A 25208-nucleotide genomic window follows, 5' to 3' on the forward strand; every position below is an offset into this window, starting at 1 on the left:
GGCTGCCAGACCGTTTTGCGCCCCGTCAAACGCAAACGTGGGTCGACGTGGCCGCGGCTACCGGATTTCACCCCTGGCTACACACTCTTTTCGAGATCACGATATTTCCCCTCTTCCCTGCCTCTCCTCGTCTTGCCTCTCGAGAGTGGTCCTGGACCGCCATTCGATCCGGCCCACGATAGTTCGGGAGAAGGCGCAACTCAGCCGGAATATCTCTGCGTTCGGGAGAGACGAGCGAACGGAGCAAAAAAAGAAAGGAAAAAAAGGAAAAAGAAAAGCGCGGAAGATGAAACAGAAAAAAAGAGAGAGAAAAAAAGCATGTATCTAGTGACACGATCCTTCTTCTGTTTCTAGATAGATACGTGGCAGCTTGGAACAAAAATAGCAATGATCCGTGAAACAATATTAACTTGCACAGATTTTGAAAAAAAAAATACTAAATTCTGTTTTAAAATTAAAGAGCAACCAATGCGATTTAGATTTAATTTTCTCCATTTTTTAGGATTGTTTCTTTTGTCCTTAAAAAAATGAAGCTATCTTCTGTTGTGTTTGATCTTTTATTGTTAATATTATCGTACACGGATCCTCGTAATTTTATATGACGTTTATTGACCCTGTATATATTCACCTTTTTTTTCATCTTTAACTACTATTATCTGTCATAAAACGTTGTCCGGGTTTCGTGTTCGTATTCGTGGGCAAATATACAATACATATATATATGAAAATCGATTACGGAGTACCTATCTCGAGGATTCTCTCCCTCGCCCTTCGCATTCCACTCGGAGAAAGAAAAAGAGAGAGAGGGAGAAGAGAGAGAAAGGACGGACCTTCCGGAAGACGTCGGTGGTCGCGCGCGCGTAGAAGGGTCGCTTATATAGCCTAGATTTGATTTAAATCTCAGATTATTGTGCCAGACACGCGGCTCTGGATCAGAGACTGGCATTCCGTGATTTCCATACAGGAAGCTCTGTAACGAGAAACCACCATTCTCTCTCTCTCTCTCTCTCTTTCCCTTTCTATTTTTCGTTTTTGCCCTCTTCTCTCCTTCGCACCGTTCTTTCTGCTTCGTCTTCCCTTCCTCGCCTCGAAATGAACCCGACGCGAACGCTCGAGCTCTCGGTTGATACCGGTGTATGATTACCGATCCCTCGTTACCTAGTATAGAGCTGCTGGTATCGAAGCCGTCTCTACGAGAAGCATATTACGTCGTCCAACTTGCGGAGAACCATCTACTGGTCCGCCAATCAATCAAGCAAAATTAATAAGATCATTAATTGATAGATGAGGTGCGCTCTTTTCTTGCAAAAGTATCTAACAAAAAACGTAGATGAAGCTGAAATTATTTTCAATTGATTATTCTGCACTATTGCTGCAGGTACATCTCAACTGTAGTAATTATTCGTCATTATGAATTAGACACACAGCGATATCGTTAGTAACAAAATTAATATTTTATAATTTCTTGAATAAAATGGAAGAGAGAAAGAGAAAGAATGGCGAAAACGATGGCGGAAAAGACAAGGAGGAGAAATCGAGAGGATCGCGTTCGACCGTCCTGTTGATCCTCGCCTAGAATCCGGCTGCGACCAGGTGTGCTCGTGGAGAAAACACGAGGGGGAGGGTGACGTTCAAGGGTGGACTTACGGACCCCTGGGCCGCTCCGGTCCTCTCGCCCTGCTGCAAGCGAATGGTCCTGTGAGGGGGACCAGGATGATGAGAGGGGTAGGAGAGGGAGGGGTGGGACCGGTAAACGAAGGTAGAGAGGCGAGGCGGCGGCTACCTGAGAGAGGGGTCCTTCGTACAGGATCGCGCGGGGCCTTTACTGCATGTTAAAGCTTTGGGCGCCCAACTGTCTGCGCCGGTTATACCTTTGGTACGCGTCGGCGGCGACAGTGGATCCATGAAAAGTGAATTCGAGCATACCTGCCTGCCGATCGCCTGCCAGGGGCTCTCCGTTGGGGTGATTTTATGAGATTTTTGTTCGTTTTGTTCTCTACTTTCTCTTATTTTATTATATTTTTACCGCCGACAGAAATATAATGACGACAAGAAGTTTCCGACGCATATTTTATTATCGTAAACTTAAATTAATAATGCTTAATTGTAGACTGTATAAATATATAATTAGATGTTATCATTACTTTCAGTTAATGCTCGATGCATGCACATATGATGGTGTTGGATTTATATATATATATGTTGATCAAATATTGAACGGTTCATAATAGACGCGATTTCTATGATTACGCTTCTGTAAATATACTATTATAATATGATACGTGTGGGCAGCTGCATCGTCTTGCCACGAGCCATTGATTGGACTTTAAGCTCTTGAGAGAAATTAAAATTTATTATTTCATGAAAATATAATTATTTTTTATACAAGCTTACATATGAAATACCTGAGATACTCGAAAATATAATGAAGTCGTTTCGTATAATTAAGCTTTCTGCACAATTATTTTTATCGCTCGAATTAATCGGGTTACATTTATTCATAATGGGATTACATTCATATACATTCGGCCAAATATTGAATATGTTAATAGATATGTTAATAGATTCACTTAGAGCGCTTGCATGTTGTTCGTGATTAGAACTTTATAAATATAGGAACCAGAGAGGAGCAACTCTCTGAAATGCGGCCTCGTGATGTAATCGCACGGGACGGGCGAGTCGCGCGTGGGTGACCGGTCACGCGCTACTGCGCGTCGTAAGTTACATTTACGCATACACTTAACGCGTGCGCGCGCGAGCGCAGAGGGGACGCCAAGGTGTCGACAAACACGAGCGAGCACAGATAACCTCGGGGTAAACGTGTAAACTCGGCTACCAGTGTTACGAAACCAAGCAAGGTCTGGGAATCTCCTCTGTTTTCCGTGTTAATATTTGAACAGCGCCATTTCGTAGCTAACCGAAGCTGGCGCGACGCGATCGAGGAAAGAGAAAAAAAAAACAAAAAAAATTATGTGCGAATTTTTCTGCGTGGAAACGCGCATTGCGTCCCGTCCGTATACCGTTAAGAGACACTGCATCTGTAATGCAACGTAAACATGCACGATCGACACACGGGGTGTCTTGGGAGAAAAAGAGAGAGAGAGAGAGAGAGAGAGAGAGAGAGAGAGAAAGAGAGAGTGGCGCCGTTTTCTATTCACGAGCACAGGTACCTTGACGCATCCAAAGTTGGTTTCTCCTTGATGCAACGTTGCATGCGCATACATCGCAGACTTCTTAATTTTACAGTATGTCAAATATTCTGCTATCTTATCTTTGCAATACGTCTCGTGTCAAGTTTTCGCGAGAGAAAGAAGGAGAGAGAGAGAGAGAGAGAGAAATCGATATTAAGAGAGAACGCAGTTGCAAAATCATGTGATAAAATTACCTATCTTTATATTTGTTTTTCTCGACGTTGAATCAACATATCCTAATAATTTTATTTTATTTCTTCTCTCATATGTTTGGCTACATTTGGATTGCTGCTAAATATGAGCTCTTTCGAAATTTTAAATGGTCAAATTTTATTAGTCGTAATTTTTGATAAAATTATAATTTCTTTAAGCGATCAAAACATAGTTTATTTATTCCTGAACAGATTAAAAGAATGATAAAAGGATAGATAGCAATTAAACACAAATAGTAATTAATAAATAATTTAAAAAAAATAAAAATAAAGAAACAATTCTAGGGAAACATTTCAAAGATTTTAATGTTATCTTTAAATGTGTTAATTTTTTTTAAACGCTTATATATCCAAATGTTCAATTTGAGAAAAATAATCGGTTTTTTTAAGGATTATATTTTAATTATTTGGACATATCTGCCTTCTTAAATTCGTCGAAAGATTGATTGGCTGAAGAGATAATGTATAATTAAATTTCGTATAAATTCCCTGAATTAAATTCTAATTCCTCAGATGCGTTTCGAAATTGCTTGACGACAAATCCTCAAAAACTTGTAGAGCCTTAATTTTCTTTTTTCGCGACACCCACGCGATACCGTATCGTGATCACCAGTCGTGTTTTGTAATAAAAAAAGTAACAGTGGCAATAGCACGAGCCACTCGCGCGCGACTCGCATGAATATTCATCTTGGACGTGGAAATCCGTCACGAAATTTCCACGTCATTCCGTTAAAGCGCCTGGCTTGTATCCGCGATTGTATATTTCCTGACTTTCTCTCTGTCTCTCTCTCACACACACACACACATATATCATACACACACATATACATCATACACACACATATATATATATCATACACACATTAGAAGGGTATCTCGAGTCGCCTTCCGCCACGCCCGCCCCCATAAGGATTATTCCCTATTAATATGCATTATGGCAGGCATGCCACAAAGCAACGAGAGAGTCGATCCCGGCACTGTGATGTAAATAAACTTAGGCTCCCAGATCTTCCTCCTTGTGCCTAGGACACGTTTCTTTTATAATTGCGTCCCGGCAAGCTTTGTCTCCGGAGTTGATACGTCGCCTTGCTACACCAACTGTCCAGTAAACATTTTTCATTTCCCTCAACTTCTTCGCTGTCGGCGCTATCCCGAGTAATTAAGGGGGACAAAAGGGTGACATAATTCTCGGCAATATCGCGCGAAAGAATTTTCGACTCGCATTTTCCACGAATTTCCCCTCGACTGATTTCTCTCGTTTCCTTCTCGTAATTACTTTCTCTTTCCTTTCGAAAAAAGCGCGTTTGAGATGGCATTTATTTAATTTGGATTTGAAAAAGGATCATTTTTTACTTTAAATAGATAAAATGGCTTTTGTATGTTACTCTTACGCGACCGTAGAGGGGATATCCTTTCTTGATGTCTCAATAACCCTTGCCCTTGACGTAACATCTCATGAGTAACCTGTCGCTTTCGGAACGGGGAATGTGACGGAGCGCGTATTTTTCGCGCGACGGGGCTTATAAGCCCGTTTATATCCTCAAACGGGCGCCATCCCGGGCATTTATAAACAAATTCGAGAATCGTATATCACGGTCATTGTCCCTGGCCCTCGTCGTGCCGACGAAGATCGTCGTATAAGAGAGTCGTATACGATGAATGACAAAAGAAAGCGAGAGGTGTAGAGAGGGAGAGAAAAAGAGAGGCGGTAGGATGCTTGCGTCGATGAGCCCTTTTGAATTGATCGGCATTTGAATAAATTCACCTGCACGCCCCCTTGGCGGAAGGAACTACGTCGAGAGATTGCGTCGAGATCGTTCGAGGAACTGTCGTGAGCAAAAAAAAAAGAGATAATAAGAATTACATAGTGAAGAAATTTTTCAATTGTGTTTCCATAACGCAATTATGATATTTATTTACTTAAATATTTGATCATTTGATTAATTTAAGATGCTTGAATGATTATATATTATTCGAATCAAAATGTAACGCTGGGTTACTTCTCTTACTGCGCCAACATGTTCAAAAATATCAGCGTCCTTTATTCACATCTGTTTCACCTTAAAAGGCGATATACGTATTTAGCGTTAAATCAAAATACGGGCCGATTGATTCGCCTGTAGCATCGCGCATATGGTATCGTTTATCGTCGCATACTTTATCCCAATTCGGTTTCCAGCGGTCGAGCGGCGTTGAAATCTTCGCACAGGGCGAATACGTAACTGAAATCTCAGCATCCAAACCCTGCTTCTCTCTCTCTTTCCCCTCTCCCGCTTCTCCCTCTCTCTCCCTCGCGCTGCGACAACCTGGATGCCCCGCAACGATTCTCCGCTCTGCGCTCGTTTTCCCTCCCCTTTTCATCCCCTGTCGGCGTCGGAGGGTCTGTAGCCGCAGCTGCACAGCTCCGGCCAGGTGTGCACTCTCGCAATGTTGCCGCAAGGGTGAATCTCCCCTCCCTCCCCCCTGTTCCCTCTCCTGTTCCGTCTTCTCCTCCCCGCACTGCTTCTGCGTTCACGGTTAGGTTTCGTCACCGAACCTGAGTCCTGGATACGGGCTACGATGCCAGGATTTCGCATCGAGAGAAGCGTCGAAAATATTTTTCGCCGCGCAAACAAAGACACGCGCCGCCGCTCGAGTTCTCCCGCAAATAATGTTTTAAGCTCGCGTTTTTAACAATCTAAGTTAGGAGAGTAGAAGAATAGTCGAGTGTGTTTTTAAAAAGCTAACAGGGTGTCTAGCGATCAGGGAAATTTGGAAAACCGGGAATTGTCAAGGGATTTTATAATTATGAAAGTGTCAGGACAATTCAGGGACAAGTCAGAGATTTTAACAATTTATCTGGATTTTTTCACATCATTCAATATTTTTTTCTCATTAATTCGACATTTTCTTTTAAAAACAAGTGTAGATTTTATTCAACTCATAGTGCGCTAATTTTCAGTTTACTGAAAATCGATTTTTATATAGGCGTGTTAATTTACATTTTCACTTTACTAGCAAATAAAATGAATACTTCTTTTGATTTTGGGTAACAGGCCTTAAATTCCATTTGACTTTTAAATTCTATTTGTTTCTCGAAATAATAGTTTAAAGAATTTTTTAATTCAACTCATTCAATTAACTTACAATATAGCGATATACGCAAATTATGCATTTTGAAAAAAGTAATACTAAAAAATCGTTTAACAAAAAATAATTCTTGGCTCTGGAAAACCTGGAAAAATCAGGGATTTTTTTTCTGAGTCACTAGAAATCCTGGCTAACAATAAGTTTCTTTCTTTCTGGCGTATTTATTTCTCTTTTTCAAAAATTACAACTGCTAATCTAACTGCTATCGATAATATTTCTTGTTATTTTGATTCATAAAGTGTATTGATTTCAATGTATATTTATTAGAATATTTAATTAATATAATTTAGGTATTTTATATTCATTTATTTTATTTTATTTTATGTATATTAATTTATTTTATTTTATTTTATATATATTAATTTATTTTATATTTACTTTATTTTATGTTAATTTAAATATTTAAAGTAGATGTCACGATAGTTGACAAAACATGACAGTAAACCAATTAGCCAATGAATTATTTCAAACGAGATAATGATATTTGCAGAAAAATGTAATTAATATTCCCGATCTGTGATAAGCTATCTTTATGCAAGCTATCCTATCTTTATTTTTGACAAAGATAGAATATAATGATTGATTCGCGATCAAATACCTGACAAATGTTAAGCCGCACGGAATATATTTATATTACTGTGCGCATCTCCTTAAAAGTCATTATACGTAATCTAAACGACTGATAATGATATCAGGTGTATCTTACTGCAATTTTTCGTTACATTGTGCGTTCTTATCTCGCGGTTTTTTTTTTATTCCCCACAATGTGTACGCACGAAGTATGCATACTTTTCGACGCACGTGGACGCGGATTTCGATGATCGGCGCGGCCGATGATGAAATGTATTTTTATTGCAGGACGCATACACGGTCGACAGATAGGAAATTGCGGAAACCAGAGACCGACGATGTCTCGATAAGAGCGGCGTCGGGCTATACGCTCTCATTGCCTCAATTTCCACTTCCACTTCCACTTCCACTTCCGGTCGCGATCGCTTTTTCCCATCGGCCGAGCCTAAAAAACCAGGCATCACGAAACCCGCGCGAGCCCGCGTTAGCGTCACGCTTGCCCGGCATTGTCGAGTGAAAAGTGGCGCAATAAAAATGGCCAGTGCGTAAAGCTGCCAAATAATACGCGCCAATTTTTTTGAGAGAGAGCGTTCACGATTCGTCGTAAAAATCTATCGCGAGACACGTGTATCTCGTAAAAGATTACAATTATATCTAAACGCCTATAATTATATTTTCGCAGCGTTATAGTTCTCGAAAGAGAGATGGCAATTATTGTTGACTTTGATCAATGAGTTTATTATATCGAAAAGGGTATAAATAATATCGCTCATTCATCGCTCTATTTAAATACACTAGCTTTTTGTAAATCAAATGATTCTTCCACTAACTGGAAGGTACATTTTTAACTTAGACTGAGATAAGATCCCGCTAAATTTAATGTCGTGTCGTCGCGCTACCGGAAGTACCATCGAAAGCGAATCCGACGCGCGGCCTATTGCGGAACGAGATGGACAGGGAGCGAAGGAGGATCCATGGATCCATGGATCCGAGGCGACCCGACGCTTGGCTGAGCGTGTATCCCACCTGAACACCGGAAGTCGGGGGCTCCCCGTGGCGACAAGAGAGAGAGAGAGAAAGCGCAAGCCTACCGGAACACCGGAACCGGAAGGGTGCGGAACCTACGCGAGCGAACGACGTTACCGGACAGCGGGCTCGCACTGATTTCATCCGCTGATGAGACCGTACCGGCTCGTTGACTTTGCCAATGTTGTTATTAGGTGTCTGCACGCTCTTGTCAAAATACGGCGACGCAATTAGGTTTCAGGCGAAGGGAAGAATTCTGAAATATTTCATTAAATTATTAAAAATATATAAAATATTTTTTCTGTGAATACTATATTTTGTCTTGCAATCTTTTTTATTTTATTCACTTTGATACACAGGTACATATATATCGCTTACAAATGATGTGTCGGGCGAAGGTGGCCCGTTCTCCGGACGAATCCAGAGGCACGCGAACTTGTTTTGACACACAAGCGTGTCTCTCTTTTTGCCGAGAGCCAAGGTGAACCGCGCGCGGATCGCTCGTCAAAGGGTTACTTTGTGCCGTCCGCAAGCCCGGATGACTAATGAGCTCGGGGTGGTTTAAACAAAACGTCGGCGTATCGGCGCGCGGACGAAATTGCGGGGCAACCTACCGCATTGCGACTTGGTGCGCGTCTAAACAAGGGGCCGCCATTAAGCCGGAATGACTCGAGGCAGCTAGTCACTCGTGATTAAAAGGGCGATTTGTTACGCGGATACTGACGCCCCGGCACCGCGACGACGGTATCCGACTTTCTCACCCCGCCTCCCCCCGTGCATCGTTTCGAGAGCCTCGTCTCGTCTCTTTCTTCTCCATTCTTTTTTTCCTCCGGTCTCTTCCTCGTTTCATTGTCCGGCGCGCGGCCAACTTGACGAGCGCGCAATAACTCGGATATTTCATTTCGGTCGACGGCGCGTTCCGCGAAATTCACCTCGCAATGCGCTCGGTGGCAGTTTCGAGCACGAGTAGCCTGTATCCATTGATTTCGTTAACGCAGCTTCTTATGATTCGTGCGATTGCAAGCCGCTTGGAGAGAACAATGTGTTTGGCGAGTAATAATAAATTGAAAACTCGCGTTCACCAAAGGGAGAAGAAATTTTATTACATTTTATTTCAAAATTGCAGATGAAAGCGTGATGTTACATAAAATGAGATTAAGTTTACACCGTGTCATTATGAAGTTACGGTAAAGTTTGATATAAAGTATCCGAAGGTTGTCGACAGGATTGTCTCCTCTATCGAGAGGTTAACGAGGAGAAGGGGAATATGCGCCGCATTACAATTACAATCGTCATAAATATTTAAATAATGCTCGTTCACCCTGATTTATGCGTAACGCCGGAACGAGAAATCGCGTCGGATTTCCTCTCTCTCTCTCTCTCTCTCTCTCTCTCTCTCTCTCTCTCTCTCTCTCTCTCTCTCTCTCTTCGTCCTCTCTCCCCGTCTGCCCCATGTCAGCATGGGAATTTCGACGGCGGCAGGTGGAGAGCATAATTAAAGTCGCGCACGGCGTTCCCTTTTTATGGGAAATCTGTGGACGAAGCACCTGCCAAAACGGCCAAATCGTGTGGGACATACGTGAACGACGTGATTTCGCTTTGGTATTTAATAACGCTGGGGTTATGGGAACCCGGTCACGGGTGGAACCACTCCCCTTAAGTACAGTGATTATGCGACACGGGGGACACGGTATTTGCGCAGTGAAAGCCCGCGAGTCTTATACACATCAAGAGAGAGAAAGAAAGAAATCGCTCCGACGATTGTCGATCGTAGATCATCTCCGGTCAGACAATCGCGTTTCATCGAATTTCGTCGATTAACGCGAGTCATTAGTATATTTTACATGAAATGATGTAATTTTTTTATCGTTATTGTTATTACATTATTCTATTGTTTGAAAAAATATGGAAAATTTGGAATTTTCGGGAATTTCTTTTGTACCTAAAAAAAATCATTCTCATGAAATTTTATTGAGATTCTAAAAAAATTCTCTTCGATAATTTTGCTCTTATATTAAGCAATCAGTTATCTGCCAATAAACCAAGTTGTAAATTATGTGTTTAATATATATATCCTTTATTTTAAATTTTAGTGGAAAAAAATGAAAATGTTATAAAGTAAAAAATGTTTATTTTACGAAAGCTATTCAGTTTTTTTTTTTTCGGTATCTTTAAACTTAAGTGTCTATTTTTCGTATGAGTGATGAAGAGCAGAAAGTGCATACAATAAAAAAAATTTTTTGGGAAAAAGTTGCACTAAAAAAATCTTCAAAATATTCTCTTTATATCTAGAATTTTGAGTAAGAATATTTTAAAAGTCAGAGAATCTTTTTATAAAATTTTAGTAGAGACACTGCATTAAAATGTGCAGAAAAAAAAAGACAATAGCAACGTAATTTCATGTCGCAGTTTTTTTCAGTGATAAATAATTAAAGATGAGATGATGTTAATGGCTTGTAATATTATCTTTACGGGACATTTGTAAAGGTTTCCTAAGGTTTCTAAAGTAAACCCTTTCAGCCAAAAATAACAAACTATTGTTGTAAACGTCTCATAATTTTCCCTGTGATCGATGATCCCAGTTGTAAGGCAATAGAAAATAATTTAACCTTTTGTTCTGAATTTGCTACCTTGACAGGTGATTGAAGAACAAAGTATACCGATGTTAAAGTTTTGTTATGAATGTTTTTTTTATTGAAAACGTGAACAAATAGAAATACCTTTCTAAGAAGAATAAATTTTCCGCATTTAAAAATCATTTGTTTGAAGATCATAATGTGCAAACTAATCTTTCAAAGAATGTTTTATAGATGTTTTTTTGAGAAAAGATTTTTTTTATATTGCTGTATTTGTTCTCTTTTTTATATTTACCATCTGGTAATAAATATAAAAAAAAATATAAATCTAAATAAAAATATAAATATAAATTGCACAAAAGAAAATGTTGTATATCTATACATTTTCTTTTGTGCAATTTGTTACTTATTTCTGACAAAATTGAACGCAATCGGTCACACCCTGTGATTATGTCCAAAAAGTGTAGACTGAAAGCTATATACCCGTCTACTAATTTTCGAATACCCATCGTGGAAGTTACGCTCTACTTGAGAAAGGAATGTGCGATCGTCATTCGATATAGTCTGTCATCGTGGCGATTATCGTATAAAGATTCGCGATATCTCGTGACTTTATCAATTTGAATAGAAAGATATTAATTAATTTTTGATCACATATTATCAAGATAAAAATAAAGGAAATTAAAATTTTATATTTATAATTTTTTTAATAGGCGAATAAAAGGAAAAGATGTAGGAAATCTCATCTCTGTTAAATTATCTCTTAAAATTTTTGTAAAATATTTCACGCATATCGACGCTTATTGAATCGTATATCGGGTCGTATCAACGTCTCGCAATGTGATCCGATTGTAAATTTCATGTTCGTATGAGCTACCTTGGCAATTCTCTCGGATTACGGGAGCTAAGAAAGCGTTGTCTCCGCGTTGCATTACAAATTTCTGCGAAGTGCATCACACGCTCAGCGCCTTTTCACATTCCTTAGCGCAACGTAATACGGGAACACTCCTCAAGCGATTCGATTTATATCGTTAATAATCGCTGATAGATGTCCTTTTTACACGGAGATATCTCATTACCGATTTGTCCCTTCGTTTTTATCGCATCGACATGCTACAAGTCGAAAAAAATCCGCTTCTATTCGCAGAAAGCGAAGGAGGAGAAACGACGTTCCGCATTCTTGACGCTATCATTTCGAATAAGACTCCTCGCTCTCTGTCTCCCGGCAAACAATCCACTCGCGTAGGCGAATTCGTCCATTCCCGGCGACATATTGCATCGACCAAAAATCACATTCCAAACCGACCCCTCGAATTATAACGTCGGCGGACGATAACCGCGGCGAATTCACATTCCCACACATACATGCGCATGTGCGGCGGCGGGGACTCACGCAACCGACACGCATGAATGCCTAATGCCTGCAGACAGTGATTTCCACCCTCGACGAGAAATGCGCGCCTCCTACCTCGTCCCTCTTTCGACTCGCTCGCCCCGTCCACCCCTTTCCGCGGGCAGATGGGGTTCTCACGAACCTCCCCACCCCACTTCCACCTATGGTCGACGATGTACGCACTCGTAATCGGCGCGCGATAATGTCCCGGCTGTCGCAACACGCAAACACACGCCCGCAGCGTGTCCCGATTAAGAAATCAAAGGATTAGCTGCGACTTTTGGATAACGCGCGTTTTCGTCTCGACAGAGATATTATTTTGACCCGATTAATGTGCACGGGGGATTTCCACCGGAAATCCTTTGTGTTATTTATCGCATTCTTAACGCGATTAGATTGATAAGTATCTCTGGTCCATCTGGTATAATATGTGATAAATTCTTAGGTCAACTCTGGTTTTCTTTCAATGCACGAATACACCTTTCGTCTTTTATTAAACATCATTATTATCATTTACATATATATTATTATCTTGTATTATTTGCTATTATTTTTTATCTTTATATTTTTTATCTACATATTCGCTTCCCGCGATAACAATTACGTTTCACGCGTGAAAAATTCGATGCTTTCTCTGCTTTCTGTCATCGTCTAATAATTCGATAAAGCCGATGTCCTCGTCGAAAAGGGCGTCCAATAAATCCCAACGAATAATATCGATGTCGCGGAGTCACGGCGGTATATATAATATACAGGAAAAAGAGAGAGAAAGAGAGACGGAGAGTTTCGTTATTACGAGAAAGGCGTATTGCAAATAAACGTGCGCGTACACACACACACACATCCACGCTCGGTCGTACAACACGGGTGTACACCTTGTCACCATCGACGCCGCCCTGCGCGTTCGTTACGCGCGTATATTATTCATCCCGCGTGTCGACTACGTTGAGACGATAATGGCCGGTTGTCGCTCGTCTATCTTTACTGACGTCACCGTTAACAGGTTGGCGACGGGCGCGATGGGCGAAAATAGGTACGTCCCGCCGACTGTCGACACTCGTCGTCGTTAACCGTTTCTTCGCGAGGTAATATTTGTGCGGAAGCACTATTGCGCGTTTTTTTTTTTTCGAAATTGTTGATTAAAATCAACAAAGCCAATTATATGTTTTAGTAATATGTTATATCGTATATTTTATTAATATGCGTGTGCAATTTTAATAATAAATTTTCGTGTTTTCTGTTGTCTTCCAGGTCAGAGAGCGATCGCAAAATGTTGAACCCAGAAACCGGCTGCTACTCGGAATCCGTACGGGCATGGTGAGTAATCGTCGATTATATCGATCAATAAGATTATTATTCTACTTTTATGGATGTATACATATTTTTATGTATCCGTTCTCGATATCGTGCGTGACCATCGAAAATATGCGGTTTTTTTCTCTCCTGAAATAGAGTTAGCATTGAACGCAAACGATCCCTCCGTAGAGATTTTTTAACTATTTTAACCGGTGCGATGATTAAACAGCGGGCGTATTTTCCGTCGGAAATTTTGTATAATTCGTCAGCGTCCACTCAATTTTGCGGAAAAATCTATCACCGTCGTTATTTCGTCGCGCGAGGTTTTTCTCGCGCGTGCATTTTTTCCCCCCTGCCCCTCTTTCTCTCGTCCTTTCCCCCGCGTTCTCCACGCAAGGTAATTTGCCGTTGATGTATTTATAACAAAACGAATTAAATTTTGCGAGCGAGTAACAAAACGCGGCCGGTCGACAAAACCCCGGGAATAAAATACGCAAATATTTGCGTGTTTAATTTGAATCTCGCTTTGGGATCGAGCACACAACGGCGGCGCAACGGGAGGGTTAATAATGAAATGTCGCATTGTCGCCGGGGCAGGAGAGAGGCCCCCCTTCCTCTCTCTTTCTCTCCCTCGTTTTAGGATGGTTTCGTTGCGGCATATTGTCGTCGCGTGCTGTCGCCGTACCTGTACAGGATCGCGAAGAACCACGCTTTTTCTGTCTCCTTTTTGCTCCTATTTTTTTTCTCGTCTCACCCACCCGTGACGCCATTCTCTCGCCTTCTCGCGTTAATTTATGACGGACCCTACAAGGCTCACCCCGAATCGCGCTTCCGCAATTCGACCGCGACGTACGCGTCGTGCGCGAGACGCTGCGAAAAGAGTTATATACCCTTAACCCTTTCGGATTTCGAATTTATTTTCTTTGAAGAACGCGCTTGGCAAAGCGCGACCCTCGAGATTAACGAACGCCTTTGTGGGAGATGTGGTGGCACTTTATATTTGCGCTCAAGATGGCGTAAGTTAACTCGATTCGACATTTAACATTTATGTGCACACCTTGTGACGTCATTTTTGACGTTTGAGATAACACTCGTCGAATTTGGAGGATAATGACGAAATTATCACGGGGTGGAACGCAATGAATCATCCTCGCGCAAAACAGAGAAGCCATCAACAAAGAGACATCGATATCTACTCGTTCTTTTTTCTTGGCGTATTCGGTACTTTTGATCTCGGGAGCGATTTATCTGCAATTGTGGTGGTTTTTCTCGGGACATTAGGGACGCGATCACGACCGGCGGAGGATTATACGATAGAGGAGAGGGAGGGAGGAGGGAGAGGAGAGGGACATGCCTTAATGCGATTAAGGTCGTTATCAGATGTCGCTTCCACTTCTTGCGCGGTGACGTCGACGGCGCTCGTTTGTCATCGCACCGACGTCGTCACGGGGGTTGCATGATTTACTTCCGGCTTTCCCCTTTTCGCACCCTCCGTTTCCCGCCGTCGATTTCTTCGTCACGATTCGAGCATGCGACGTGCGTCCGCGTAAGATGAATGTATTTTCGTGACGTATATACATACATATATATATACGCACACACGGGACAATCTCCGGCAATTAATTCAAGCGTCGCGCATCTTGTCAGCCATCATTGATTCCCGCGATAAATCATTCAAGCTGTTTACTCGCGGTTAGGAATTTTTTAAAAAATGTTTCATTTATAATTTATATATATACTTTTGTGAAAGTACGCACCTACGTTATTTGTGAGATTGCTTTAATCTTTGATTGATTAACAATGTATGCAAAATGATTTTGCTACAAGAACCGTTAACGATTTAATGCCACATGAATCTTAAAATCAATTTAAATATAAGTATAATCCTATTTGACAAGTTTTACTCGACTCGCGTGTCCGTCCGTCGTCAAGTGTGTTCCAGTCGAGCGAGCCGATTAAATGTACTTCGAATTGGTTCACGACACCGGCGGATTCGCTGAAGGAAAGGAGAAATAATGACAATGCCTAGAGAATAAATTCTCAAATCGTAGAATGCTCGCGTGCCGCACGCAGGTCTCGTACAGTCGTCGGAGAGAGCATCCGAGGATTCGTTAAGACCAGCCGTTAACGCCTTTCACTACGACGACCCTCGACGGCCCAAGGTCGATTTAGTGTCGCATTAGTGGCGAAAGCGGAGAAAAAATCGTGGCCCATAAAACGAGCGAGGAAACACGGTCTGCTGTAAAAAAAAGGAAGAAGGGAAAAATGAGGGGTTGGAGAAAACCTGCGTCATAGGATCGAGAGGAAGACGGAACGGAAGTCTTTCTCTTCGCGGAGTGATAGCCTTCGTCGTGGTCATCGAGGGCGAGGGTGTGGCCAGGAGATGGGGATGATTAGAAGCTACACCCCCGTACAAGGGGGAAGGAAGGAGAGCGAGCAGTCGCCGGGGCCGCAGCCGGAAAATTCATGAAGTTACTTAGCGGTCTCTCCGCGCGGGATCGGCCGTTTATTTTAGGGGCGAAGGCACGAAGGAAGTCGTTACGCGTCGTCGTCGAGAGATCGCCCCCGGGGCTGCGGAGACGGTAATCCTAATTAATAATTAATTACGCCGTTCCCCCGCGCCCTACTTGACCGAGGAATAATGCCCGATTGGATTCTTCCTGTCGGCGGAGAGCGCGATTTGGCGATACGGTTCACCGACCATTCCCGTAGATTTATGGTATCGGGCGGCGCCATAAATCTGGTTAACGTCTTGCATTAGCTGCGTCTTCCCTTTGTTAGGGAAAGCATCGGAGCGTTAAAGTCCGCTAATTAATTCGTATCATTCTCCTATCGCGCGCACAATGTCAGCGATGTATATCATATGCGATTTTCCAACAAAATTGTTGCTCGTTTATTTATTATTATTACGAATTATCCATTATTATTTACAATTACTCTGTATCTTTCCGTGATGTGATATTTACCTTATCGCGAATTATTTAACATCGTAATTAACGAAACATGAATCCGTTTCTCAAATTTTCGAAACGTGCTCTATCGTTATTTTATCGCAGCTACACGCCCGAATATTCGGAATGTAAATTATTATCATCCTTCGCGTAAGGACGACGCACGTATATGTCTCGCTATGCGGAAGTGATCATCGGCAGTAAATTCTCCCGTGAATAGAACGCCACGTTAAGGACGTTCGGACGTTCCATGGCGATCGAAATAAATAACCATCCGGAGTTTCCTGTAGACGAAAAGTGCTAGACGACGGTGCTTTACCCGGCGTTCACGAAAAAGTCAACGCCGCGAAAAGTCGTCCAAGTTTTACGAGGGTCCGAGGAAAGAAGAAAAAAGATGCGCGCGAAGGATAGACAGAGAGAAAGAAAGAGAAGGATAGTCGGGATGGTCGAAGAAAAAAAGAGATTTTTGGCCTTTCGAAACGCTGCCGGACGCCACGGAGAGATCTTTCGTACACGTCTAAAAGCTGTCTATGTGTGTGTCGTTACATACCCTCTCTCGTCCCGATCTCCCACGAGCACTCCCCAGTTTGTCAAAGGCGACCCTCGGTGTCGTTTACAAGACAGCAAATTTGTCTCAGATAAGCAAAACAAACACGCAACCGCTAGTTCCGCCTCCGTTTCTTTTCCGTTTTTCATTTTCTCTCTCTCTCTCCTGAACAAAGGAAGCCGAGACTTTCTTCCGCCAGACGTTAAGTTTACGATACATATTGCATTGTATTTCGCACACATTCTAGTAGAATGAGGATTTAAAGTTTATCGAGATTTTTATGGTTTATTTTTTTTTGGAAAAAATTAAAAATCTAATGTATATCCCTCTAGCTTTTAATAATCTGTGTTTATAATATTTTTTTAAAGAAAAAGTCCAATTATATATTGCGGAATTGATGAAACGTGGAAATGAATGATAATCTAAAAAATGTCTAAAAATAAAAAATATCCGTTTTAGGAGGCATTCTTGTTGTTGATCACGATCTCGTAGACACTCTTTTTAAAGGACCGCAGCTATTAACGATGCATCCTGTCCATGGTCACCAAGTTACGAATCGATTCCGCGAATTCCGTGTGTTTCGGCTACTTTCTTGCATTTTAACCGCACCAGGGATTTGCATACATTAGAGCTTATCCTTCCGAGAACGTTCGTCTTCGGGATGCACGCGCGTTTACGAATGCTCGCTCTGAATTCTGAACGGAATCTCGATGGCAACCTTATTATGGTCATTTGTGCTCATTTAAACATAGCCCACGGCGCATGGAGAATTGTTGCTGAAAAAAAAATTTACCTTTCTCTCTCTCCGCACATTATAGCGAAGCTGACCAATTTTAACATTCTCTGAAACTACATAAGAATTAATCGGGAAAGGAGACCGAAAATAATGGAAATCGGCTCATTGTCAGACTAAGAAAGGATCAACTTTGTTATCTAATTTGACACGCGACAACTGCTTTTTCCGCGATCAACATAATATACAAAATCTGGGAGAGAGAGGAAGATGTAAAATCTTTCATTGGATCTGTCATCATAAAAATAAGTTAGATGTACAATAGAATAACTTTGTCGAGAAGCAGGAAGGTTAGATCCAGATGTTGCGCTGAAGTATCTCTTTTAACATTTTAATAGACGCGTTAGGTCTCTAATGGATACCTGGACATCACCTCGTCTTCTTATCGATCCCTCCATCAGTGATACCTCTCCGTTGCCGGTGCGGGATCTTTTTCCTTTGATGAAACGATCGTACACAAAAGTAGAGAGAGACACAAATAACTAAAATCTTTGCGATTAGATAATTAAATCGAAAATATTTACTTTTTGGAAGCTATTGGCGCGATATTTTGACCCTTATTGACGTCTTCGCCGTTTACGTCGCGAAAGGGTGCAGTCGTACGAGGACCCCTGTACTCAACGTGCAATGAGATTTTAATGCGCTTCCCGAAGAGGTGCATGTTAGGTCCATGACGGACGCAAAAGCGTGATCGAGAAAGGATTACGTCGTTCAACACAATAATATTATGTCGAGAGAGAAGAAGAGAGAGAGAACTAACTGCGGATCCACATTCGTCTCGGTGGGGTTGTTTCGCGTTCCTGCGCAGGAGTTGTAAGGGCAGCTGTGCAAAAAGGAGGGATTTCAAGCTCCAGCTGCGTTGTTGTGTACGAGGGTTACTCGTAATCGCGGATGGCACGTCGGAGGATCCAAGGGATCGTTTCGGCGCTCGTGCGACATACGTCGATCGAAAGCTCCGTTCGATTATAAGATTCGCTCTTGAATGTGCAACGATGGCTTTGCCGAGGTGATCGGGCGGTATCATGTGTGCGTAAATAAAAGGGGCGTCATCTCCCGACGTGTGTCGACCAACTTTTTCCATAGAAACGTATCTAATCCGTTCGCCCTAGCGCGTAGAATAACACCGGTTGACGTCTCGCTGAAACGACGTAATAGAATCTTTTTTATCGATTTGTATAAACTTTACGTCGAGAACTTAAAGCTTAGACAGAGAGCGTGAGCATTCAAACGAGCGCGATAAAATATTAAAAACAGTGCATTAGATAATGAGCGGTGTAAATCGATTTTCACCCACGTTTCTCCGGTCCCAGAGGCCTCGTTTGGCAAAACAATGCGCAAAAAATGATCCGGAATGATCGAGAGGCGATGTTCTTTAAATGAACGAAGAGAAAGGGAGAGGAGGGAGGGCGATGGCGTTGGGGGATCTCGACAAGTCTCTACGCTACGTTCCTACGTCACAATAACGTATATTTATCGGAGCGCGCGGTCCTCGAGGAGGGGTGCAAGGGGGAAGGGAGAATTGTCGAGGGGTAAACATCGTGTAACCACTAGGGGGGAGGAGGGAAACACAGGCGCACGATCCCGCGCACCCGCCCGTGCTTGCATACGATTCCATAAATATTTTATTGGCTCGTCATTCGACTTTATTGCGCCGCACGATCGAATGACACGCCGGATTAGGCGGCAGTTATTCTCTCGGTACACGCGAGAAACGCGAATCATACCGATTTATTCTCCTCGATGATTTCTAGCCTAGTCTTTTTGAAGTGAAAATTTATTTTTTTTACATCGATTTTCTGCACGTGTCTTTTTAACGCTCTGTTAAAATTTGTATTAAAAATTTCGTGCAATATTTTTTAGATGACTTTATAATTCGATTGTTAAGGATGTTAATGTAAAAAGAATTTCTCTGGCTGTATATTTTGCGTTTCTCTATGCGTCATAAATTAAACATACACCGTAGCGAATATTGAGTAAACAAGAATTTACATGAATTTATTAATCGTTTCAAATAATCTCCCCGATGTCTAACATGTGCGCGACGAGTCCTTAAAAATATTTGCCGACCCAAATCCGCAGTTGATCCTTGGCGCAAGATTTTCGAGGAACTTTCCACCGACATCGGTCCAAAAAGGCTCAAGGCGAACCGTGTCATCCTTGATTTTCCGAGAAATGGTTCTCAGGTTCCCATGAGGAAACATATTTTTCACGACGCAACGATCCAAGGATGGAACGGAATGAAACGGAACGGTCCGGTCGGCGGCTCGCGGCGGTCTCGCTCTCTCGCGCGTCTCCACCGACAGCGACGGCGGTCTCTCGTTCTCGCGCTTAATTAAGCCGAGCCACTTAGTACCGGTGAATGCTCTTTGATTGGCAGACGAGGTGCCTGACGATAACCGAAGCTGACAGGCCAGGTACGGCTGCGCCTCCTATCCGCGCCTACGGCCTCGCGCGAGCGACTCGGCCACTCAGTCAACATCAGGCGAACGCTGAGTTATGTCGAGGGTCCGAGTTCTTTTAAACTCGCCAATAAATCGGGCCCGGTTTCCATCGCCACGAACGACGTGGCTCCTTCGTCTCCTCGTTCTCGCTATCCTTCGCTCGCCATCCCCGTCCGTATTCTCCCTTTCCTCCCCTCCTCCTCCACCTTATCTTTCCTCTTTCTCGTCAACAGTTCTCTCCGGTAGTCGTCGTGGTCCTTTTATTTTTTACCACTGTGCATCGCGCTTCTCTCTCGCGCGCCACCACGTTCCTCCGTCACTTCGTCTTCAGGTAGCGCGAAATTCATTGCAGCCTCCCCCTCCCCCGTCGTCCGCCTTCCTCTCCTTACCCGAGCGTCCGTCCGGTCGAGCGAGGTGCGAAAATATCGGCTCGTTTGCCCGATGACTCGACGGCTTCTTCTTCGTTCGTTTCTCTCTTTCTCTCTTTCTCTCGCTCCTTTTTTTTCTTCTGCGAGAGAATTTTTTTTCTCTCGCTGCCGCGTCGCCCCTCTTTCTCTATCGTGTGTGCACGCATCGTCCCGTCTCTCTCTCTCGTCTCTTTTTCTTCTTGGTCGGTCGGTCGATATTATTTCTGCAACGGCATTCCGTCGGATCGATCCCTCGCGTATCATCGGTGCCGGACAAGAGGAGGAAACTTGCACGACAACGAATAGCGAAGATGAGACTCGGGATGCAATTTGATCGGGATTATGTTGTTAGACTCGCGATTTTTTACGTAGGAACGCTCAATATGTAATGAAAAACGCGGATAATACCGTTAAATTGTCTTCGAATAATGCCACCGGGCGAGAGATATTCGTCAGAGATTCTTATCGAATATTACATCATATATATCATGAGATAGGATGTTCTGCAAAATTACAAGTGAATCATTTATGCGATACCTTAAAGATAATTATCAATAATCATTGATAACATGCTACTCTGACGCGCTCAGGTTAAATTGTTATTATTCATATGCACGAATATTTCAACATGTGATGAATTTAAATCGCTAATTATCAAAAGCAGACAGCCGCGTGAAGTTAGCCCCCCCAATATTAGAAATAATTGATTTTTTTTCATGATTCGATTGCACACTGCACAGAAATGCACTTATTATATTGATTCAAAACCATTTTTGAAAATATTGGGAGGCTAATGTGAAGTTGATCCCCAAAAGTTTTTTTTGAATAACTTTTTTACTAGGAGTGTGCAAACGAAAATAAAAAAAGTGCATTTCTGTGCAAACAATGTGCAATCGAATCATGAAAAAAAATCAATTATTTCTAATATTGGGGGGCTAACTTTCACGCGGCTAAAGCAGACGCCGTCAAAGTATCTTGTAATGACATACATCGTACCCATTTATGAATCAGATTCATGTCTCGCGTTATATCGCACATCTATTTAAACAGACTTCAATTTCCTAAGCAAAAACGTATTTCAGTGTCATCTATCGCGATCGAGAATCTCTTGGTGTGGCGTCGTCACCAATTAATAATTACGACATTGTTGCCGCCCGCTAAACGCTTTAATCAATGTCATCGGGCCAATTTCCGATCGCCGTTGGCTCCCGTCCCATCGTTCCGTCCTCCGCCGTCTCCCTCCCCCTCCGTCTCCTCGCTCTCCTCTCGTCTATCAGGGCGGCTCCTCTGCAGGAAATTACGTGGTACACGATCGAAACGCGGGCGGAAGTCGCAATTTATCAGTTTCCAGGCTGGACGCGCCGCCGGAGATCGCGATTCCGATTTTCCTCCCCGCGCGCACCCTCTCACCCATTCACAGAGCGTGGACCAGCCTTAATGACGCTTGAAAATCGATCGCTTCGATCTCTCGCGCACTGTCACTCGTCACTCAGTCATGCTTCGCTAATTGCGAGATATTTATCTCTCTCGTCGCGCCGTTTTATTCCCCCGGCATCTTCGACAGTTTCTACGCGCGGGGTGTCTGTTCTACTTGTTGTTATAATCGCGATCTCTTTCGGATCGAGTGATTAATTATGCGTCGGGCGGGAATAGGCTCGTCGATCGGCTCGATCGTGACTCATTTCGGTATCTCGGTGCGCGAGTCACGGGATTAAAACAATCATTCCAGGAATAATATCAATGATTGATTGTTCAAAGTATTGAGAAGTATCGCGATAAATTATGTCGATAAAATTTCACTCTTTTAATATACTTTTTCCAGACCTTTGTCGCACCCCGTATCAAATCACGTATTCAACCGTCTTATTTATTCCACTCCCGCGAATGCGGAGGAACGATAATATCTTTGCGCGATCGGGGGAGATAAGAAAATTCCATGCACGCGCATACATCGAAATATCGCTGGTTCCGCTGGTCTCGAGTACCCGACCAATCGCGGTTATGAATACGCGAACATCTCTCGTGCGATTCCCATATGAACCCCGCAGATTCAGTATGCTCGAGATCTAGGATGTACGTGTGTGTTGATCACGGTTCTTCCTCTCAAAAAAAAAAAGAAAAAAAAAGTAAAATGAAAAATCTTAAAAACGATTCGAAAGGGCCGCACTGGAAAATCGTCGATGCACACCCATGATTCATCGAGATTGTATCTCGATCCCCTACATCATTGTTTCAACAAGGAGAAAAGTCGTCAGGTCCATCATTGATAAATAGTTCAAATGATAAATAGTTTACTGAAGATAGCATTTATCGCGAGATGTATCGAAGGATGTTCAACGCTGTTTTAAAAATTTGTTATCACTTTTGTGATTAGTCTCATGCGATACGTGTGACCGACCCAGTCTTTTAGGCTGATCAAGTAAAAGACTTTTGTTTTCAATCTAGTCAACGTTGTGAACATCTGACGTCAAGAATGGTTAAAAACACTATTATATTCTGTTTACCTCAAGGATAGAGGCACTTGTTTGGCAACTTTTCAGGCCTATTGATGAAATTGACTTCGAAATTAATTAGGCGCGACATAACAGGCAATAAAATTTCGATGAAATCCTAATCCTTAACAATCTTAATCTGCGAACGTGATCAAGAACGATCGCTACAACATATATACGATAATGTTTCTGAAAAAACCTGGCCAAAAAATCTCATGCTCGACGTCAATCTGCGTAAAATTTGACATAATTGCGTCTGAAAGTTGTTTTGGATAAAATATAAAAACTAAGTGAATAAGAGGTTCAAGTGATGTGCATTAATATAATGAAATAAAGGAGAGACGCGATACTTAGTGCGTACAATATTAAAAATGCCTGATATTTATTATTTAAAATACATGAAATAAATCTAAATTAGTTCCAATTTTACTTGCTACTTATCGTTCATGTAAATTTTATATTGGAATTGTTTTCTATTAAAAAAGATCTAAAGCAGATTGAAATGTTTGAGATTTTTTTATAAATTCATGCATTTTATCATGTATTTAACAAAGATATTAGACATCATGTTGTATTAAGCACTAAATATCGCGTCTTTATTCATTATAAATGAAGTATATTTTTCTCGAAAAGAATTTCATGTTTACATACATGTGAAACACAAGTAAATGTGATAGATTTTTTATAATTTTGTCTCAACAATAACGAATCTGAATTATTTTCGATGGCAAAAAATATAAAAAGATTAATGTAGCAGGAATTATAAGGATAAACATATTTCATGCTCATTTCTATTTATGGATGTTTGTGGCTTTTTATAATTATTTGCAGAATGCTGGCTGCATCGTCTCGAGCGCGATTGTTGCCTCTTCTTTTTTCCTTAAAATATTACGTTATACTTTTTAGGATGAATCACATCTCAACTAGCACACACCTGGCGAGTTTAGTCAGCCATCAATCTTAATCATCCGCAACGTGTTGAGAGAAATATGGCCCTCCCAATGCGAGAGACTCTTATATAAGAATAATAATGAGGGTCGTAGAGCATATCTATCCTGGCATAATTACGTAGCATCATCAACCGTATCATAATTATGATATCAGTATTACAAATAGCACAAGTTCCAAAAAGCGAACTTGGATTAAATTTAAAGACAGAGAGACTCTCGAATGCTCTGCAAACAGCTCGAGAAGTTGACTCGAAGATTCGTTAACGGTGACGAGATGTTTGTAGATGTTTGAAAAATCGTTCGGATAAAATTTGGAATAATTCCACGTCCTCTCTCGAATACAACACCACGTCGTGTCAACAGGTTGTTCTTCAGCTGGCCGACTTCCGGCCGACTCCTCGCGAAGAGAGGTAAGAACCGACGCCTCTCAATTGCGAACGATTTAAGGCCGCCATTGGCCCCGACCTCAGAGGCAGCCCGCAAATGAAAACTTTCCCCATCTTCTTTCGCCAACTTCCGCGAAAGACTCCCGTATGATGAAACTTCTCTTCTTCCTCTTCTGCGTCGTTCGTGTTTGCTCGGTTTCTACTTATTTCCGTATGCGAGAGCTGCGGTTCGCCGGGCAATCGTGTTTCCCGGAAATCTTCTCTAGCGAAATGTGCCGTGCAATAAATTTTATCCATAGTAGGCCCGCGTTTAAACCGAGAGAGCGACGTTCCGTCTTTCTTCTGTTACTTTTAACCTGGCATTCCATGCTGTAACGCATATATGCATAATGCGCACATGCCAGAAGTCAAACTAGAAAGTATGCCGTCGTTTTGCGTGAGTAGTTGCTGAAATTAAATTAAACACTTTAGACGCGAATAGAAAAATATCTCGTGGATATATTGAATCCAATATCCATTTTTCTTCAATTAATTTCGATATTGTGCAATCATGGTTTTAATTAGCCAATTGTTAAAGATTTAAAAGAATATATCGCAGAAAAAGAAGAATGAAACTAAAGGATACGAATCTTATCTCCTGTGTCTTACTGGAGAATTTTGCAAGATACTTTACCTAAGAATCTTAAAAACGATGAGAATGCGAATCGATGAGCCTATATCCTTACGCGGAGGATCGAAGAAATTGTGGAGGAGGATAAAGAGGGGAAGGCAGAGGGTAAAAGAAGGGATGGACGTGCTTTAGAAGGATGGAGAGGCATGATGTCTAATCTGTTGGCAGTGATCAGGAC

The 25208-nt window shown here is 42.0% G+C and overlaps 1 protein-coding gene across 5 annotated transcripts in view; it reads left to right on the forward strand.

Annotated features, from left to right (window-relative positions):
* The window catches only part of Soxn (SRY-box transcription factor soxNeuro), a 120653-nt gene that overhangs the window by 39749 nt on the left and 55696 nt on the right, over positions 1–25208 (forward strand). For 4 of the 5 annotated variants that reach the window (XM_083085337.1, XM_083085335.1, XM_083085336.1 and 1 more), the window contains exon 2: positions 13349–13414. The exons of the other annotated variant lie outside the window; for it this stretch is intronic. In XM_083085337.1, coding sequence (XP_082941463.1) covers positions 13349–13414 — 66 coding nt within the window. The remainder of the gene's footprint in view (positions 1–13348; positions 13415–25208) is intronic. 5 annotated transcript variants of the gene reach the window in all.

The sequence above is a fragment of the Camponotus vicinus genome, unplaced genomic scaffold, assembly GCF_025532165.1.
Source record: "Camponotus vicinus isolate PSW18456_S1 unplaced genomic scaffold, iyCamVici1.0 SCAF_12, whole genome shotgun sequence".
NCBI classification, from domain to species: Eukaryota; Metazoa; Arthropoda; class Insecta; order Hymenoptera; family Formicidae; genus Camponotus; species Camponotus vicinus.